Source organism: Sphaeramia orbicularis, chromosome 3 (assembly GCF_902148855.1).
Source record: "Sphaeramia orbicularis chromosome 3, fSphaOr1.1, whole genome shotgun sequence".
Classification (NCBI taxonomy): Eukaryota; Metazoa; Chordata; class Actinopteri; order Kurtiformes; family Apogonidae; genus Sphaeramia; species Sphaeramia orbicularis.
In genome coordinates this window covers 34,675,480-34,696,269 of record NC_043959.1, presented here as the reverse complement: position 1 = coordinate 34,696,269, position 20,790 = coordinate 34,675,480, and the positions used below count along the sequence as shown (strand labels likewise).

General features: G+C 39.3%; 1 protein-coding gene across 8 annotated transcripts in view; it reads left to right on the top strand.

The window, feature by feature from the left end:
* akap13 (A-kinase anchoring protein 13) overlaps window positions 1–20,790 on the top strand; it is a 109,651-nt gene continuing 88,861 nt past the window's right edge. For 6 of the 8 annotated variants that reach the window (XM_030124759.1, XM_030124742.1, XM_030124750.1 and 3 more), the window contains exons 1-2: window positions 4,841–4,983; window positions 18,712–18,755. In XM_030124759.1, the coding sequence (XP_029980619.1) occupies window positions 18,723–18,755 (33 nt within the window). In that variant the 5' untranslated portion in view covers window positions 4,841–4,983; window positions 18,712–18,722. Of the gene's footprint in view, window positions 223–4,840; window positions 4,984–18,711; window positions 18,756–20,790 lie in introns of those variants that run through there. The other 2 variants (XM_030124716.1, XM_030124711.1) reach the window with 2 other exon arrangements.

Here is a 20,790-nt window from a genome sequence, read left to right as displayed (position 1 = left end):
CACTAACAACTGTAAGAAAGTGTAGTCATTCCTCCTGTTTGTGACCTGGGGCTGTAGGGAAGCAGAAAAATTAATGATAAAGCACTTCACCGGCGCTTATCCGTTTCTACTCCACAGTCCATAACTTAGTGAGAGGACATTTCAGCTCCGGTAAAGTCCATCCATTTGCAGGATTTGGTATCATGTGTCTAAAAGCTGCCGCTTCTCTCCTGCTGCTTTAAGGTAAGAGAGTCTTTTTGTCTAATTATGTAGTCGGCTGAGGTGTTACTGTGTCTCCCACAATGTACTTTCTGAGGGTTTTTAACAGTTGGGTAATGGCTTTTAACATGTTGCTTGGTAGCCATGACATCCTCATTGAGAGCAGGGCCAATGTGGGAGCTTCTCACGTTTCTGTGAACTCAGCGAGAGAGCGAGGAAGGACAAAGTAGTTTGAGCAGAAATGGTAAAGGATACTGAAGCGACTTACATTCATTTAACTGAAGAATACAGGACAGAAATACTCTAACATCACCACAAGCTTTATGATAAACAAGAAAGAGCTACTTTAAGGCCAAATTTGGATACTGAAGTGATGTAGGAGTCTAAAAAAAACACCCAAAATGGTTTAAATACATGTGAAAATCAGGACATTTTGGAGTTGTTGTGGATTTTTAAGGACTACACATGATAAATCTGCACAGGAATGACATTATAACTAGAGTGTAAAGCCCCTCTGTAGACTACTACTTCATTGGTGGGGTTGTTTATACTGATACAGATATATTTTTTGCCTGCAGTTACACACAGTTGCCCATAAAGTTGGAATACTTTTGTTTTCAGACATATTTCTCTTTTATTCCTATTTATACATATTTACCAGGTGCAATAATTACATCAGGGGTGTCAAACCCATTTTAGTTCAGCGGCCACATACAGTTCAATGTGATCTCAACTGAACTAGACTAGTAAAATCATAACAGTGAAAAAAGTAAAATTACATCATCAAAATGTTTACATCGTACATGATTGCTCACATTTTTTGTGAATGGTTTGTAAACGTAAACATTCTCATATTTTACACTAAAACAAAGAGAATATTTTGCTGTTGCATTATTTATAGGTTATTATAATAGTATTTTACTGGTCCGACCCACTTGAGATTGAATCGTTCTATATGTGGCCCCTGAACTGAAAGTATTTTGACACCCTTGTCTGTTAATTTCGTCAGTGTAATGTTTGTATTTCACAAAATCATCTCACGAGCCGGATTGGACCCTTTGACAGGCTTGTTTTGACACCCTTGGATTACATACTAAGTTCCCGTCTTTCTAGAATAAATCACATTGCCACAATCATTTCATGTAAAGAAGAGGTAAAGAAAGGAATTATTCCAACCTGAGCAACAATGTAGGAAGTAAATTTTACTTACTGGCATGTATGAAATGCCAGTAAGTAAAACATTTCTTGCATAAAGCATAACAGTTAGGCTACATTATAAAGACACTCTTGCGCAGCCAGCAACAGTGTACCATCCAACAGCAGCTGATTTTTATGCAACTGGGAGGGTCAGCACACATGTAAGTGAAAACGGTAGTCTGCTAATTCATTTATACTCGCTTGACCTCACCCACTTAAACTTCCTCAAAGGACCAGGCGCATAAACATGGCCGCCATCTACTTTCCCTAGTTGTAAAAACACCCTTTAGTCTTGGGATTCATCATGTACTTTGTCTCCTTCACCTCCAGGGTTTCTTTCTCATGAAAATCAGCACTAATCTGACAACTGCTTGTGGTAGCGTAAAGTTCTCTCTTGTAATTCCTACTCTTACATCCGCATTAAGTGTAATCCTTTTTTAACAGCCTCACACATATGTCAGAACTGTGGAGTTTCTTAGATTTCATCTGTAAGTAAATAAATTAAAAATAAATCTGGACAAAAACTTCAGTGCCAGAATGTGCTGGAGGAGCTCAAAGGACTTGTGGATTTAGAGCCCTGTTTTATTACCTTCTCCCTCAGAGAAATGGCTCTTTATCTGCTGTCAGAGCAGATGGATGACAAATACTGGACACAGTTATAATCACAGCCTGACAATAGTGGTGTGACCCTCGTGATCACCGGTTCTTCGCTCTTAAAAATGCTTTGTGACAAACATCCATCCTGCAGCCTGAGTGAGGTCAGTTGGTCATGGATTCTTTTTAATGTGGGCCTGGCCTGTAAATCTGAGTCAGTGTCATTGTACAAAGGTCAAGAATTCCTATCCTTCTATTAATGTCTGTGCAGGAAGTGACCACGTAAAACAGTTGAACTACTTCCTGAAATCTTTTAAAAGCTGTGACTAATTTACAGTATCCTTTCCTACTGTTAGTTGAATTTTAACTTTTATATTTTAAAGGCAAATTTGGACAGCCTAAACTGTAAACTGCAGCTCTCTTCAACTGCAGTGACCTACTGTTGGGTAATGAGCAAAGAGGGAAGTGATACTACAGTACTGTTAAAAAATCAGGGTCACCATGTTGTCAGAGAAACAGACATGATTGTGTCTTTGTGCAGCCAATGCTCTAAAATGGAGTGACAGTAAGTGAGTGTGTGGTTCTACCAATCTGCAGCTGAATTCTTAAATTGCTAGCAGTCCCAAACCAGTAAACAATCCACACAGCATACACAATTGACACTTTTATTCACTCGACTAAGACTATCAGGAGAGGACTCCACAATGCTTCCACTAAACAAAAGCTTATTAGTGTGCTGTCTGAGTGTCTTCCAGCTAAGTTGAGGCTCGCTTGTGAGGCCGTTCCAGTCAGAAATATGTATTTAGCTGCAGTATAAGAGACAAATGAAAGAGGATCGGTCTCCCATTTGGAGTACTGTAAATTACCATGAGGATTCTGCTGGCTCCAAGCTGAACCCAGCCAATTTCTCATCTTCACAAACCCCTTAATTTAATGATGATCGAGGATAAACACAGTGTCAGCCTTGTAATTACACCTTATTTACTATTGAATGGGAGCATTAGAGGAAGTCTTACAGGTATGAGTTCACTGTGCAGCTCTGCCTTAGGGCTGGGTTTTTATATGCCTGGGAGGGTAACTGCTGAATTCCCTGCTGATATTCACAATAAAGCCTTGACTTAGTTTTTGTTAAGACTGGAATCATTGGAATCCTCTCAGCACGCCAAACAGCAGCCGCACTCACTGTTCCAAAACAGCAGCCATCTCTGCAGCTTGTTCAAACTTTGTGCCTCAGAGTAGTGTCTCATTTCTCCTGGGCCTTATTGGGCTCACTTTGTTGTTAATTTTACAGTGCCAGTGGCACTTCATACATCTGCCAATACAGGATTTCTACAAAAAAGCTTGCCCAACTTTTCCGTCTGTTAAGTCTGTGTATTACTTACAATTTTCTGGTGTGAAGATGTGGCATAGGGAGTTAATAGTTTGGTAAGAAATTCATGCTGCAAGTAATAACCTGGCTGGGTAAGATTGTTAATTCAGTCATGTCTAACCAAATAATAACCACCCATTAAATCCAACAATAATTACTAATACTAACAATCAAATAAATGTTTCCCAAAGAGCATTTTCTGGTAGATTTCAACAGATTTATTTTTGCTCTCTCTGAATATTCTTTTAAACATTAATTTACATGATGATATGGATGATTGACAGTTGTAATGACAATTGCTGTCAAGACTCAGACATGTAGGAGGAACAAATCACAGAACGGATGTCAAACGCCACGTCTCTAGTGTGAGATGTCATGTCTTCACTTTTCCACAGTGGGAGGAGGAAGTGTCCATCTTTATACACCCTCTGTTTACATAGACAGAAATAAATGTTGCAAACATAAAACAGGAAGCTCCAGCAGGGACAAAGATACCAGAACTAGATGTAGATATGACACCGAAAACAACTGGAGTGTCATCATTGGACTTGAAGGTGTCTGAAGGAAGTATACTAACAGAAATGTCGTTTAATTTTTTTATATATACGCACATATATACACAAGTTGCTTTTATTCCTAGCTGTGAATGTAATCCAGTTACAGGCATTATGTGCTTTATGTGTCTATCAGGTGTATAGTCAGTCTCTTTTTATTCTCATGGAGTGGTATCTGTGGTGAGAGGTTTCATGCTGAATAGTGAAGGCTGATATCTTTTTTCATGGACCATAAAGGTGAGGTTTGTCGTCAGAGATGTCAAATCAAAAGGAACAATTTGCACAGTACCTCAAGTAGGCTAACTTGTGTTACGGATCACCTATAATAATTAATTAATTGTTAATTAATTAACTAATTGTTATTTATCTCTAAATTTTGGCTTGTGTTATTAGTTCTACATATTTACTCATCTCAAAAGATTGGACCTTATTCCTTCAACGATAAGAAGGCATGCACACCATAGTATTCCTCAGTTGTTTGGTCCTACACAAGATATAAATAAATACATGAGAATCTACATCGACATGTGAAGTATTCCAAAGATCCCCTGTAATTAAATGGTCGAGCAGCTGTTAACCATATTTTGCAGTGGTCTAAATGCTTTTTCAAGGGCCTATCATCAACACCAAAACACTGTCATTGGCCTTGAACCATTGTTTCTGTAAAAACCTACACTACCTTAACATGTAGCCTATATTATATTATATTGATCCATAGTGTTTATTATTTGGAAGTGGTTGTAGTTACTGCATGCTCCAACCACAACAGTATTTCAAAGAATATGTTTTGAAAAGCAGAGACAATAAAGTTGGACAACACCAGACACCTGACATGTGGCCTATAAGCTCCGCCTCTCTCCTCTGACATCAGGGCTTTGATCGGCCTACTGTCTGTGTTAGCACAAAGCCATATTTAGCCCAGTGTAATCAGCGTGCTGAGAGCTCACATGCCTGCTACTGAGGATACCTGCGTTAGTGTAAACACACCTGGCCTCTCTGATGGACTCAAAATGAATTTAATGTGCACCTGAAGAAGTCTGCTCACAGCCGTCATCATCAAACACACTGTGGGTAAGGTTTCTCCTGACGCCTTCATGTGTGGCTTAGTTAGCGGACACAAAAGTGCTTAGTTTGTTAAGTAGTTTCAGGTGGCAGAACTACAAAAAAATTAAAGTAAACAAACATAGCATTAAGCATTGCATTATGGTACATTCTGAAACAATCATGCAGGATTTCTTTCTTGTTTTGCGTTTGATGATATTCCTCAGGGCAAAGTCTGTCTGTGATGCACCCACTGCATGTAGCTATACCTGCCTTACTGATAAAGCTTAATGGTTTTCATAACAACGTGTATGACCATGTGAGTCCACTGTTAGGGTGTAATTAAGCTGTGCCTATGGGAAATTACATATCTCAGCAGCACACGTGTTCTCTTTTTAGAAGTTTTTTCTGTCTATTCATGTTTCTGTTAAAGTAACCTTTCCTAGCTATATCAAGTCAGAGTGATTTAAGTCTCGGTAGGTAGTTTGTTATAATTCAAGGATAAAGCATAATGAACGCATCCTTGCAACTTATTAGAGCTATGAATGAGTGCCTGCACCTGTTTAATATAATTTTTTATAAAGTGTACTTTGGTAGGCAGTATTTACTGCTTTAGATGGAACTTCTACAGCATATATCACCTATAAATCTGTGTAAAATGAAAGTTCTAAGTCCCTGAGACAGCTGTATTCAATTCCTGTATGAAAGTTGGAGTATTGTTCTGGGCTGAGTTACTTATACAGGGAGTCACTGGGGGAAAGTTAACAACTTGGGTACATCTACGTATTCAGTTTCTATATTGACAACAGATCTTTCCCTAATTTTCACACTTCTTTAAATACTGGCAGGTTTTGAAGAGTTTTAAGAGAAGTGGAGACTGAATTGACATTATGTAGGCTACTATTCTGTAAAAGTGCAACTGTTTGGAAAGACCCTGGAGAGGTCAACAGTGCGTCACAGGGAAAATACACAGAATAACATGCATATTTTTGGGCAGTTTAGAGTTTCTTATTGACCAAACTTGCATGTCTTAACTTCACACTGTGTGAACCAGAGCTGGGAATGAAACCAGGCCCATGGTGCAGTGTGATAAATATGCCATAGTATGTGATACACAACAAAACCCCACTTACAGGCATATTGCGCATGTTGAAACATTACCTTGTGACACCTATAAATGAAAGCTACTTTGTTTGAAATTGAAACCAACACATCTTATGCAGTGTAAATCTAAAAATGCACAACAACAACTGGTACTTTCACTGAGGGTAATATTAATCTGATGAGGCCTGCTGTGGGACTGACGGTAGCATCGCTCAGGATTGTCCAGGCTAAACCTCTTACTCTCCAATGAGGACTAACAGCTACTCTTATTTTTAAAAACTTTGCACTCTCCCTTCTGTTTTCTTAACTTCTTGGCTCCTGCTTTGTCTTCATTTCTTTGTCAGCTCTTATATTTACTTGCTATGGTTGACTAAGTGCAGCAAGTTGACAGTGAAGTGTCATATTGATTTTTTTGTTTTTCTTTTTTTTTCTTTCTTTATCTGGTGTTTTGCTTCTGTGTGGTAAACACATTGAAATCCACATCACTTACTTTACCATCACCTTTCACAATCTTGTCCAAAACTGTAATGCAAAGTGCAGCTTCAGGAAATAGACAAGCAAACTGCACATTGCTGAACTTGCAAAGATGTGTTGTACACTTGCACTCATGCAAAGGAATGTAAGGTACATATCCTTGTGCAGGTTTCTGGGCAATATTGAATTTTTCAGTGTACACATTTTATCAGATTTCCACTTTACCTTGTAACAGTCACTAACAATATGAGTCTAGACCTGTTTTTGCTGAAGACTCCACCATTCCTTAAATGCAGCAGCCCTCCTGTTTGCTTAAAATGTCTACAAAGCACCTCCATGGCTTCATGATGTGGAAACAGAAGGGAAATGGGGGACATCAAACCTGGGGCGGAGTGCTGATCAAGGCCCAGGCACTGATTACAGGCTGGCCCCCAGTGTGCCTCACAATAAGATAATGCTATCTGGGCCCACAGGTATTTGGTTTCAGTGGAGAGGGTAATAACTGTCACCAAACACTGAGGAGACCTTTCATCCCCCAGCCTTGTGTTGTCAGCCAGCGTTTGTGTGCAGTCTCTGCACAGAGGCTGCTTTTGTGTGGCAGGGTGAGGTCGCGTCACCACGATGGCCTCATATCTGTCCGTAGAGACAATAGCAAGGTTTGATTAAATCAAACAGGCGTGACTATCTAAATGGTTGTCAACATGGTGTGTCCAAGTTACTGTGGTGGCGTTGTTCATGAGGTGACGTAGCCCTGACTAATTTAGCCTTGCCCTAGAGAGGCAGAGCTGATAGTGAACCGCAAAAAGAACAACACAAGAGCTCAGCATGTACTTTGGTCTCTCTGGGGTTTTGTGTTATAGGTGAAGGCAGTCAGTGAACCCCATGCTACACTCATAGCTCAGTGACTAGTGGTTAACCGAGAAGAGGTGGGCTAGAGAGGTTAAACAAATGTCTGAGTTAAACATCAAACCCCACACGGCCATGCACAGTGTTAATCTTTCCACAGTGTTTAGCATTTGTAGTCTTTGGTTTTCAGACATGTTAATTGAACAAAACAAGAAAACACGCTGGTGAATTCTTCAAGAATGACTGCTGCTGTGAAAAGTTGGAGCTTATCTGAAAACTGCAGATAAGTCAGACATTGTTACATATTTGGTATTTTACTTATGGAGCAAAATGCAAACAAACTCCTTATCCTAAAATGCAATTCAGTATCATTCAGTCTGTGTTTTTACAGCATATTTAAAATGGCCAAGCATTTTCAGTTGTTATAAAATCTAGGACACATGAGAAGGACAACTGGGTCATAGAAGAATAAGAAGGAGGGATGATGGAGATCAAAGCATTGGACAGGTTTTAATACAACCTCTCCCCAGGTTTGTCATGTTTCTGGCACCCTTATCTGCCATTTGGTGGAGGTTTTTATCCACAGCTCTTTACTGTACCATGAGGCCTAACATCTGGGGAAGAGTGGACAATGTACTGTAAGTTGCAAACCTGTAAACTTGGCTGTTTGTCCAAGACTCTTAAGGATTTTGCATATTATTCAGGGCCTTGGAGAAACACTGCGCACTAGTGTTGTGGTTTAGAAAATGCAGGTAATGACTACTCCTTCCAGTACAGATAACGTAAAACCAGTGGAATTAGGACTGACTTCGATGTCAGTGTGCATTCAGTATTGACTATATACACATATATTAGAGTAAAAGTAATATTATAAAAACAAACAAACAAATGAATTAAGGCAATGCAGATTGAAAAGAAAGTTATCCTGGCAAGTTTGTCCTTATCTGGTATCTGTGTGAGAGTTTTGTCTGCGTAGGTGAGGTACACATTCAGCACCGCCCCACCTCTTGAGACTCCAGTCTCCTATTGTCATCATCGAGCCCTGGTGTTGGGTGACATCTCAGGTCTATATTGGGCTTCTGTCCCTCTTTACAGGTATCTCTATGTCCTTGACTGCAGCTTTCTCTGCACAGCCAAACACGAAAGGCTTTATGAAGAAGCAGCCCTAGGTAACTGTTGTCCCCATTTCCATTCTTTAGGTTAATTAATGGCCAGTGGGAGACTTTTATCCTAGAAAGATTGTGGCATGAAGCTTTAAGGCAATACAATGCTAAGGTGAAGCAGTATGAGGTATAACCTTTTTATTTCTTATATGAAGTAACATCAGCAGCTGTGCTGGGATTTTAAATGTCTTGCTTAATGGTGAGTCCTAATGTAATGCCTGGTATTTGTTTATTTTTTTATCCTTATCTTAGGCTAAACAGTGTGTTCACTGGCATGTGGTTCTTTCAAGCTTCAGGCTCACAATTTCATGCAACATTCAGACAAAGACTTCATTTTAAAGTTTTCCACATTGAGCTGAAAACAAGTCAGTGATAACAGAAACAGCCAGTCAATAATGTTTGAAGCATTTTAACAAGAACCGTGAGTTAAATGAGGTGCATCCAATGTCCTTGCATCATAGTCTGCATTCTGGGTTTTGGCCAAGTAAATGTTTGTTCAGTGTGCATTTGAAGGCACTCAAGGCGTTCCTGAGATATTGCATTCAGAAGAATGAGGTGACATGAGTACACAGCCCAGTTGACCTTTGACCTTTTGGCTGCCAAACCTTTTCAATTAATTCTTGATTCCAAAAAATGCTTGTGCTAAATCAAAAATGTTCTGTTATACTGCCCATCACATTCTATGTTTGCATGTAATGTGGACTAATGGGCCGATGGACAAACCCTTATAAATGTGATTAGTCTATATTGATGCCATATTCAGGGGTTTTTCTAGAAAAAATTAGTAAGAGGGAGCCGCGGTCTGAAGAGACGCCAATTTGTGTCGTTTTGAACCGTCAGACGGTCTACCTACTATGTTTACGATAGTTTTGGAATAGTTATATTGTTTTTGATGACCAGGCACATTGTCATGTCTTGTTACTGTGGTAGTTTCGCTGGGAAAAGATTGTTTTTGGAAAGATTTGCATGTTGTGTAAGTACTGTGTTGCATGTAACTATAAGTGTACGGCGTAACTGTGAGCTTCGGGTTAAAAAAAAAAAAAAATCGGAATTTCGGTAATGGGCGCTAGCCGAAAGTATGAGGGCGCAGCGCCCCTGTTCCCCGGTTAAGAAAAACCCTTGATATTGTTAAAATTAGTAGTTAGTCACCACCGAAGCAAGGTGTTATAAAGGCACTGTAAACTACTAAAACAGGTGTGGTGAACTGTGAATGGACATGTATCATAGTTCAGTGGTAGCGTTAAGGAAGCTGTACTGCTTTATTTCTTGGTGGTTTGGTTGCAACATTGTCTGTTAATATTACCCTGATCAGTTTGTTAGCACTTCTTTAAACTTCTACTGACTAGGAGCTAAAATATTTTCATAGTTTCCTAGCAACTGCAGAGCCCTTACCTGCACTTAATGTGTGCATTTGTTTTAGTAGTTTTAAGAGATGTGGCCTTTGAACAGGAGGACTCGGATGTTTTCACAGGAAGTCTGAGGGAGAGGTGCTGACAGACCAGATTGTGATGCCATCGCTGGCCTCTTCAGTCACCTCTGATCTACCTAATGTTACCTGATCCTGACTCATTCCTCTGTATCATACACTTTATAATGCAATCACATCTACATTCAATTCTCTTTCATCTGACACACGTCAGACAGTTTAATTTTTAGAGGGGTTTTTGTGCCAAAACGGGAAATGTATGTTGTAGAGTATGCAATGTTAGGCACAAGTCAAACTGCTCTATATGCAAATGAAGAAGCTCTTGTATAGCCTAAAACATAGCTTTTGTGTGTGAAGCGGCTGGCTTTATAATATTTAATTCACTGTGCTGCTCAAAGGCGATTGGAGGCGGCTAAAGGTGGAGTGTTTTTTGCCTGTTACTCAACACATGAGCTGACACAATCAATACACTTTAAGTGTTTATAACAACTTTGACTGTTTTATTTGCTGTTACCGGTTATTGGCATGATGTATGTTTTAGTGATGCTTGAATTTTTAAACTCTTCAGACATGTTTATGAATTTGTCCTGGATCATGTAGTTGTGGATATTCTATTTACTTGCAGAGAGAAAAAAAAATGGAGAAAGTGGAACGTCTTTTCAGGTGTCTCAGACAGCACCACACATATTGAGCACTCACAAAACAATTCTGTGAGCATTCTGAACATTTGAGATGTCTTGAAAAAACTTTTACATGATGCCACTGACATGCTAGACATGCATGTCAGCCGAGTATTCAGCTGTTCACTGCGTCCCAGGATGCTTACCTGTTCAGACGACCAGAGACTAGAGAATGTGGTGAACGTGACCTGAGTGATTGGATTTGAATACGTCCTGAAATGCATCGTGAGTGTTTCCAGACCTTACACTAGAGCTGTCTGCATGCGATTGGATTTGCCAGGACGATGTTAATGCAAGGTCTGTACAGGACCAGCGAGAGGGAGCTATGTCAGGGACAAAGTAAGGAATTTTTAAATGAATTAATTTGATCAGATGTTCGATAAATAACCACAGTTCAATCAGATGAGTTTACTATCCTTGTATCAAGAGCTGTTCATGAAGTTCCCTTGATTGTTTTCCTTCAGTGTACCAACCAAAATCTATTAGTTCATCTTTGAGTCCAAGTGAACGTTTGCACAGAATTTGAAGAAATTCCCTCAAAGTGTTCCTGAGATATGAAGTTCATAAAAATGGATGGACATGAATTTACAATGGTCTTGACCTTTGATGTTTGCAAGATCTTCTTATCTTTTCCTTGAGTCCAAGGGAAGCCGAATCATTGTACTGTTCTTATAGAAATATGCTGTGAATGCATCTCAAAAACAAGTGGTGCCAGGCACAACAAACCCTGCCTCTCGCATGTATTGTAGCTTTTTTTTGCACTGATCCAGCTGATGTCATCATTTCTGTGCGTGTGCTGATGTCAGTTTATCAATTGCTTCTATAAATGTGCCAAGTTTGAAGTAAATTCAAACAAAATTGATGTTTTTATAGACATTTGAAATCTCATCCATTATAAGTAAATGGAAGAAAAAAAAGATTTAAAAAAATGTATAAAAATTTTAACTTTCACCTACTTTTCCCAAAATGTAATGACATCTATTCTGGGTCACTGGCAATCTATAAAACCAATTTGGTATGAATTAGGGATGCAAATTATCGATTAATTCATTAATCGTTAGTTGGTTGCCCTTATCGATCGATTAACGATTAATTGATAAGCGGCGATTTTCCTGAGAAACTGAATTTCTTTTTCAATACGTTCTATAAGAATAAAAGCTAAATACTGTTTATATACTTCATGAAAAAAACATGTCATATTCCTTAATGATTGATTTATTGAACCATTGGATACAGTCAGTGTTTCCTGTGGAATTCATCTGTTGATGTGGCAGTGTGTAATGGGGGGATGCACACGCGTGCATTTCACCGGTGGGTGGTTGGGTGCACGCACATGCGTTTCGTCAGGGGGGAGGTACTCGCACGCGCACAGTATGGCCGGGGGAAGCGTGCGTGTAGGTTGGTAACCGCGCACATGCGTGCATCCCTTTCCGTCCTACTTCTAATACTGTAGGGGTACGGTGCAGTCCATACCCCCACAGAAGTGAAAGTGAAACTTTTCGCTCATTTATCTTTTCCCTACCTCCTGAAGCTTTGCAAATGCTCGACATAACTGTGTCCCGAATCAGGAGCCTGGAGGATGTTTTTAACTTCTGTCTCACTGACCATGGACTAGACGAACCTCCAGGGAAAACATTCTGATACTGACCCCACATTTGTGTGTGTATTTATTTGGGGGTGTACCACTCCTACAAAAAGACGGGTCGGTCTGTGTTTGGCTCCATGCCCATAAAGCGATTCTGACTCATCAACGCTATGATCTGGTTCAATGACCAGCTATCCCAGCCGCGGCGTCGCAGCGCGGACAAACCGGCGGCCTTCGGCAGGTATGGACGGGCGGAAAAGGGCAATTAACCGACAGTTAATAATTTAATCGAGCAAATTCTTATCAACAATTAATTGTTAGTCGATTAATTGTCTACATCCCTAGTATGAATTCAACCAATAGTTTTGCTGGTAGAGTGTTAACAAACAAAGAAACAAGAAAACACAACAAACTGAATCAAAAGCAATACCACTTGCCTCCCCTTTGGGGGGGCAGGGTAATAAATGTATTGACAATCTAAAAATGCAGAATACCTGATCTGATAATTGACCATACCTGATAATCAGCCAGTCCTTAATATTAAGTGCCACAAAGATCAATAATCTGTTTCCCCAACAGAGACCTTGTCACATGTACAGCGTACACCGTAGTAACAGTCTGTCCTGTGAACCTGCGCTCATGTTGGGAAATCCGCAGCTGATGATTGGAAGGGTGTATCAGACGGTCCGATTAATGACTTGTGAAGCTAATCCTGTTCATCCTTCCATTCACGCTGCAGTCACATGGCTGTTATAGCTTCCTTTGATAGCCAGGGGACCTGTGTGAACCATAATAGGCCCATTCACAGCCCCGACTATGCCTATCACCACTCCAATCCCAGCATTGAGGGGTTTTTGTCTCTTGATTTATCGGCACATTGGAGATGGCTGTGCACTTGAACGTGGCCAGTGTCCTGCTTTTCTGTGCCCTTTCTGCTGCAGAGGAGGAAAATTCACTTTTAACAGTCCAAAGGCAGTTTCGTCTGTAATGGAGACTCTAAGGAGCTTGGCTGGAGGCTGGCTGTGCCCAGCATTTTAGGTGGAGTTAATGGATTGTGTAATCTCTATAAACAGGTGTTAGGAGGCTGTAGGGTCAGATTAGATGATCTTATTTTTCAAGGTTCTTACCTGAGAAAAAAAAACATAGCTGATTTGGATACTCAATCTATTTTTTATTTATTTAATTTATTTATTTATTTGCATTTGATGGATGATACAAAGCTTCTTGTTAACTCATTTTGTCAGAGCAAAATAGATTACCAAGATATGTTTAGAGTTTCTTCTAGCCTAAGTATCCAGTTAAAGTATTACAAGATATACAGTACATGACAAGATATTTCAGCCTCACATCATGTTTTTTCACTACATTTTCTGCAGCCAAATCATGATTAAGAAGCACCTGTGTACGCCACTATCTAGGAACTGACTTCCTGCACTGGCCAAGAAGAACTGTTTGATCAGATTAACTGTCCGGTTGACTATAATGTGCTGGAGGCGACAGTGAATAGATATCAAACCTGAATGTAGGGATATTGACATGAATTATGCATAGTATCAGGCGACTTGCCGTCTTGTAAAAGAGTGATGATGAACACAGAGTGAAGTAGAACGTGACAATGCAGCTCCATACAGCTTGTTGTTTGGTTTGACTTATTATTTGGTAAAATCCCGCCTCTCTCATGTACCCCATTTTATAAGACCAGGCAGACTAAGGCAGCAAACAAAAACAAGATCACATAGAACAAAACACACTGGTGGTTGGTCGGGAAAGTCAACTAAAGTCAGGCTGCAACCACCTTTGCCACATGGAGAGGAGAGGAACTAATTTGCTAATGCATCAACTATGACTGCAGCATTACATGGATTTTACTATGGAAAACAATTGGCAGCAGCTTTCTAAGCATGGTGTTTCCCATAGTAGCTTGTTAATCTCACAGGTAACTACATTAAAAGCAAAATGGGACTGTAATGTTGCTAACTGCGGCATACAGTTTCCTCTTCATGCGGGAGGAGGACAACAATCCTATCATAATGTCTAAAGCATAAACCGTGCCATTTGTAACTATTTAATGTAAAGCGGATCTTGGCTGCATTCTCGTTTTGTTTTTTAGAGAATTTGCATATGTCGTGTCTTTCTGAGGCTTTCTGTTAGATCGTTTAATCTCATGCATGGGAAATTTAGCTGATTTATTAGATTACGTTCAGTGTTTGTGAAATTAAATCCCCGCCGTACAGCATGATCATTTGGCCAGTTTTCCCAGACAGAAATTTTTGTACAGCTGTCTACATATTTTTGGATACATAAAATGGGGGAAAAAAAAGTTTTAGTCTCTTTGTTTATTCCACCAAGTTTATTTGATCCTTCAGGCTTTTTTCCAAGCATGACAGTAATACCAAGAGGCAGAATGTTCCAGTGTTACAGATACAACCCACCCCAATAAACAATCCAAATATGGGGATGTGGTGATGAGAGAAATTATCTGAATCAACTTCCTTTTGTGAGTAACAACCTTGCATCATTTTAGAAGAAATTCAGCAACAGAAGTGCCAATGTGAAAGCAGAGAAAAATCCGATGGATAGTTCAGGCTTGTTTGAAATGTCATTTATTAAAGGTCATGTAAAGTGTGTTTTTGTCCCTCCTTACACGCGTTGTAATTCACTGTATTGACACCAATTATTGCATAAATGTGAAGTGAAAGAATTTGTTCAGTTCAGTTTTGTTTTTAACTGCCAATCACATTGATCTCCAGTGAATAAAAATGAAGCACAGCATCCTTCTTACATCTTCCTTAACTCTAAAATCTCAGCTGAAAACAACCAAGACTGTCAATCTAGTTGAATTAGAAACTCACAGAAGAAACCGAAGACATTAAAACCATCTACTGTGTCAAAGAGAGTCATAGTTTGAGATAGTTTAATGGGCAGATGCAAAATCTCTTGACTCTTTTCTAAACTATCAGCTTATAATGTAGTCACCTTTTGCTCTTCTTCTTAAAACTGCCAGGGAAATGTGTAAGTGTGAATGTCTTTACCATTTAAAACATGGTAAACCATCCCTGGATGAATAGATGTTAAGAATGCTACTCCTGGTTCATCAGAACTAAATCACCATTATTAAATTGTAAATATGTGTATTTTTCAGTTTATTTTATGCCACATATATAGTATGAACTTGATAACACTTTATGTGCATTCACAACGCCTAACAAAGAAAAAGAGCATTTGCGCTGAGAACATTTGCCTTTAATGTTGTACCTCGAGATTTATGATATGTTCTGACTATTGAGGTAATCCGATAACCATCTGGTCTGATCTTCTGCTTTCACTTACGACCAAAAATCATTCGGAACATAGAATTAACATTATTGAGATAATTATTATTGTTGAATGACATGGAAATTTACATCATGGCGACATTTCTGGCCATATGTTGCTTATTCCAAGTTGACAATTAGCGCTTTGAAATGAAGGGGGTATGACAGGATGGTGTCATTAAAACAGTGCCAGTAAAATCTCAAGTAGTGGAAAGTGATGCTGAAATAGTGACAATACCTGGCATCTCTGTTAATTTCATGCAGTTGTTTTTGTGCACATGTATGAATTGTACAAAATAATTGTGGAAAACTGAAAAAAAATAATACAGTACTGAAACAAAATTTTCCGTTCTTGCTCAAAAATTCTGAATGCAACCTGTTATATTAATGTTAACTGTTTCTGTGGCCATATATGGCATGTAGTTTGGTAAATTTAGAATATGTGGGGAACTTTTCTTCATTTCAGTTACACAAATTGCCTATATTCATAAATCGTCTATAACATCAAAAACGATGGTCATTCCTCTTGCCTAGCTTTGCCTGAAAAGATTTCAACAACTCGATTATTTACTGCAGGGGTGTCAAACTCATTTTAGTTCAGGGGGCACATTCAGCTAAATTTGAACTGCAGTGGGTTGAACCAGTAAAATAATAACATAATAATATATAAATAATGTCAACTCCAAACTTTTCTCTGTTTTAGAGTGAAAAAAAGTACATTTACATTATGAAAAGGTTTACATCTACAAAGTATCCTTTCAAAAAGATGTGAATAACATGAACAAACTGAAAAAATAAGTATAATTTTAACAATATTCAGCCTCAGTTTATCATTTACACATGTACATTATAACGTACACATCACAGTGGATCTACAAATACACAAAACATTTAATAACAGAGAAAATTGTTAAAATTGTACTTACTTCTCTTAAGACATTTCAGGTTATTCATATTTGTTCAGGTTATTCACGTTTTTTGTGAAATTATACTTTGTTTTAGTGTAAACACATGAAAATATTTACATTTATGGAGAAACATTTGGAGTTGTTATCATTTCTATGTTATTATGATAGTATTTTACTGAATCCCGCCCACTTGAGATTGAATTGTTCTGAATGTGGAACCTGAACTAAAAGGATTGTTAATATCTTAGTGTAATTTTTGCATTTCACAAATTCATCCCAAGGCCCGGACTGGACCCTTTGGCAGGCCAGGTTTGGCCCCCAGGCCGCATGTTTGACACCTGTGATGTACTGTAATCACTGTGACCGGTCAACTTAGCTGCAACACACCTACACCCTACAAGGTCTGCTCTTCTTGTATCATCTAATGGTGTACCCTGTTGTGGAAGACCTGTATGCATACCTGCTTACGGCCTATGGACTGGTCATAAATAGAGTATGAACAGATGATAAATACCAAAATATCAACAATAAAAGGGCTGGTGAGCCTGTAGGGGACATTATGTGACAGTCTTATCAGTCCTGCATGTGGTGAGGAAGTTGGTCTCTGGCCCAGTGCACTTAAGGCAAGAGGATTAGACTCCAGAGTATTATTAGAGCTACTGATTATCCCCTTACCTGATCCGCCTAATTCTAGCTCGAGCCTATTTATTTAGCAGAAAAGTGGAAAAATGTTTGGATTGGGCTGCAGAAAGTGAATTGGCCTTGCTTCGCTTCAGCGCTCCGTTGAGTCCAACATTGACTCTTTTGGTGTTCTCTGCTGAACTCATTAGGTCCTGGCCTTTTGTCGCTGCCTCCTCCGCTGTGGGGTTCATGTGATTAATGCACTGCTGACCACAGAGGCCAGCAGCAAGGACTTGTTTTAGTGCCAGGGAACAGCAAACAAAAGAAAATTGTCTCTCCAAATAACTGCAGAGAATACAGGCTCTCAAAGCTGAGCTATCCCCTGACTCATTGATGAATGCAAGCAGACCAATATCTCTTCAAGAAAGTCCAACAGAAAAGATTTTCGTCCATTTGTCCTCAAGCCTATAGCTGTAATACGTTTGTTTGGATGTAATTACACACCCACCGCTTCTGACCTTGTGCCCAGAAAAAGGCTTTGAGGGCTGTCTCCCAGACTGTGAGCAGAGAATCAAACGTGAACATGAGCCGGTAAATCCTGCTAACTGATCTTCCTGGCAGTAACCTGTGTTGAGGAGGCAAATGGGTGTATTTTGGTGGAAGTCTTACTACACGGGGATGCCGTTTTGCATCCCCCTGAGTTACAGTCGCAGTTCATGTAGGTCACAAAAAGGTTGCTGTAACCTAGCAGACACGGTTTGATCATGAGAGTGAATCCCTGTGTGAGATTCACTGTGTGTGTTCTGTACTCATGCACTGTTAACCTCCCAAAGAGTGCTGGGATAACTGCCAGGGTGAAGCTTAACTGTCACCTTGTCAACAATAATGTTCTGTTGCCTAGAGCTGTTATACATGCATGCTCTGGAAAGGTGCATAACAATTCTCATCATTTCACTCCACAAAGGATGAAAATGACATTTTACTGATTTGACCAAACTTAGATTTTGTACGTGTCTCCCAGGCTGCTGTGTGCAAGTAGTATGACAGCACCCTAAAGGCTACACAGAAATTTGTAATTCATTTTTGCTAATGTGTTACTGGTTTATTCACACATAGAACAACATTAACATGCATTTCGCTGTTTCTTGCCAGCTGAATATAAGCCCAAAAGAAAACAAGAACACATTGTTGACTTGCTAGTTGGTAACTTTGTCCCTTTAGAGTGTATTTGTTGCTGAATAGATATAATGTAATATGCCTATCTGTGCTCTTTCAGTGAATTACATTATGATGATTGAACCCACATGAATTGATCTCCTGACTCTATGGAGCTTGTAGTCTAGTATATGTAAATGTTAGCTTATTATTTTTGCTTTACAGCTTTTGACCTTACCTGACCTGAGCAGTGATTGATCACCTAACGGAAACCCCTGGCAACAAGCAGTTTAGCATTTAGCTGCTAAAGAGCCAATTATTTCTTTCAAGAGCTTATGGTGACTAGATTTAAGCTACAGCGTTTACTAGCATGTTGGTTACCGCAACCAAAGTGATAGTGTGTTATAGTAAATGCTACTTTTTTTTTTTGGCAAAGTTACCTGAACCTGAAATAACCTGGTTTGTTTTTCTTCTTATTACAGTGTCCAGGGACATGAAACTCAGTCCACAGCAAGCTCCATTGTATGTAAGTATACTTGAATTACCTTGACGCGCCCAGATATGTTGTTAATGATAAGTAGAGCTGACATTTTTCGTCATCATAATTTCTTGTAAGATATATCACCTAAATTATAATACCATCGATATCAAGTCCAGTCATATTGCACCAAGATAAGCTGTAGTGGTTGGTTTAAATTATGAATTCTAATAGCAACACTGAAACCTTTTTTTTTGCCTGGCCTTGGTGGCATACTACACCATGTTTTAGCTTACTGTGTACACACAAATCTCTTAACAACTCTGCAAACAGACTGTCCACCCACACAGGTGTTCTCACTTTGCCTGATGAAGGCCTTTTTCGGAACTGTGGAGGTGAGCAGATTGTGCCTGAACATTCATTTGTGGCACCCACCACCAGTGGGACAACTCACACCTTTTATTAACCGTAATAGTCTATGGAGGCCGACGGTGTCAGGTGATTTCTGGAATAGCTTTGTCTCACTTCAACCCAAGAACTGGACTGATTAATTCAAATAGCTGAAACAATGTGGGCATGCAGAGCCAGATAGTGAAGAAGTGTTAGTATTATTGTGAGTTTCTTTGGCTAACATGAAACAAAAACACAAATTCAGATATGACGAAATTAAACCACTCTATACTGGACATAATTCTGACTTTATTTATAACAGGGATAGCTATAGTTTGATCAGAGAGTCTGATGTTCCAAGTGGCTTTTAGAGGTAAGTAATTATTTAGAAAAGGACAAATGTAGGCTCAGTATTCCCTGTTCTGTGCCATTTGTTCAGATCAATAGATGAACTGGTCATTACACTGATGAGTTCAGTGCCTTGTGTGGCGAGGACATTACTGGAGCCTGTAAATAACAGTAAGCAGGAGTGTATTGATACGACAGGCTGATGGTGCAGGTTATAGTAGAACATGCTTTTCTGCAACAATCAACAACAAACTTAGAGTAATTACTCAGCTAAGGTCAAAGGTAATGTATGCAAGGACTTTGAGTGAGCACCGGAGAGTTAGTTCTTTCCATTCATTTTCTTTTAAAGACATTTTGATGATCGGAAAGGGCTACAGACCTACTGTGCCTGTTTGCAAATACCAAATAAAAAAAGTCACATCTTTATCGAAACTTCATTTTGTGGTCATGCTCCTTGGTTATTACTGACTCATTGGTCTGTGATTCTCAGTCCTACGTATTATGCTGCTATTCTGTAAGATACTGTTTTTGAGAGATCAGAAGATGTTACAGGCAGCAATAACTAAACTGCAGCAAAAGTTGGTTTTGAGGGGAAGACCTTTCGTGTTTCATGAATGACTTCAGTGTAATTCTGAGGGAGGGCACCTGGGTGGTCTAATTGCCTCTAAAGGCTGTTGCCAGGGTTCAGGTGGAGGAGGTGCTGTTTGTTGCTCAGATCCTATCAGGTTGCTGAAGTGGCTACCATTCGCTATAGAGGAGTATGAGATGTTGAACCGAGGTTATCTCATCAGCTTTACTTTTCAAATCTCATTCTTTTCCTGCCACCCAAACTTTCTTACCAGAGGCAGGGGCCAACTTGAAATTGAAATTTTGCTGGAAGTAGCTGATTTTTGGGTTATAGCCTAGTCGCAGGTAATCATACCATGTTGTTTTCTACATTAGACAGAGTCAGTCTGAAGATCATCTTGTATTTGCAAAAAAATTAAAACTAAAAACTTACTTAAAAAGCAGTGTAGCCCCAGAGTTAAACAATTTCCCCCTTTAAATGGTGGTCCACTTATAATTCTCTTACTAATTATTAACAGGTGTTTATTTCATCCTAATCTCATGTTGATTGCTGGCTAAGGCATCCAGCCTTTGTGCTGCCTAACCTAACCTGTAACCTGTTTTACAGTGTGAGAAATGACTAAGATTGTCAAGTTGCAAATAATGAATTCATGTAATTCTTATAGAAATATACTTCAGCTGGACTAAAGTTAGAATCTGAAGTGGTTTGGTAGAAAAAATTTTCAGTGTTTTTCTTCTGAGTGCTGGTCAGTGTGTGGGTAATATGGGGAGATGTATA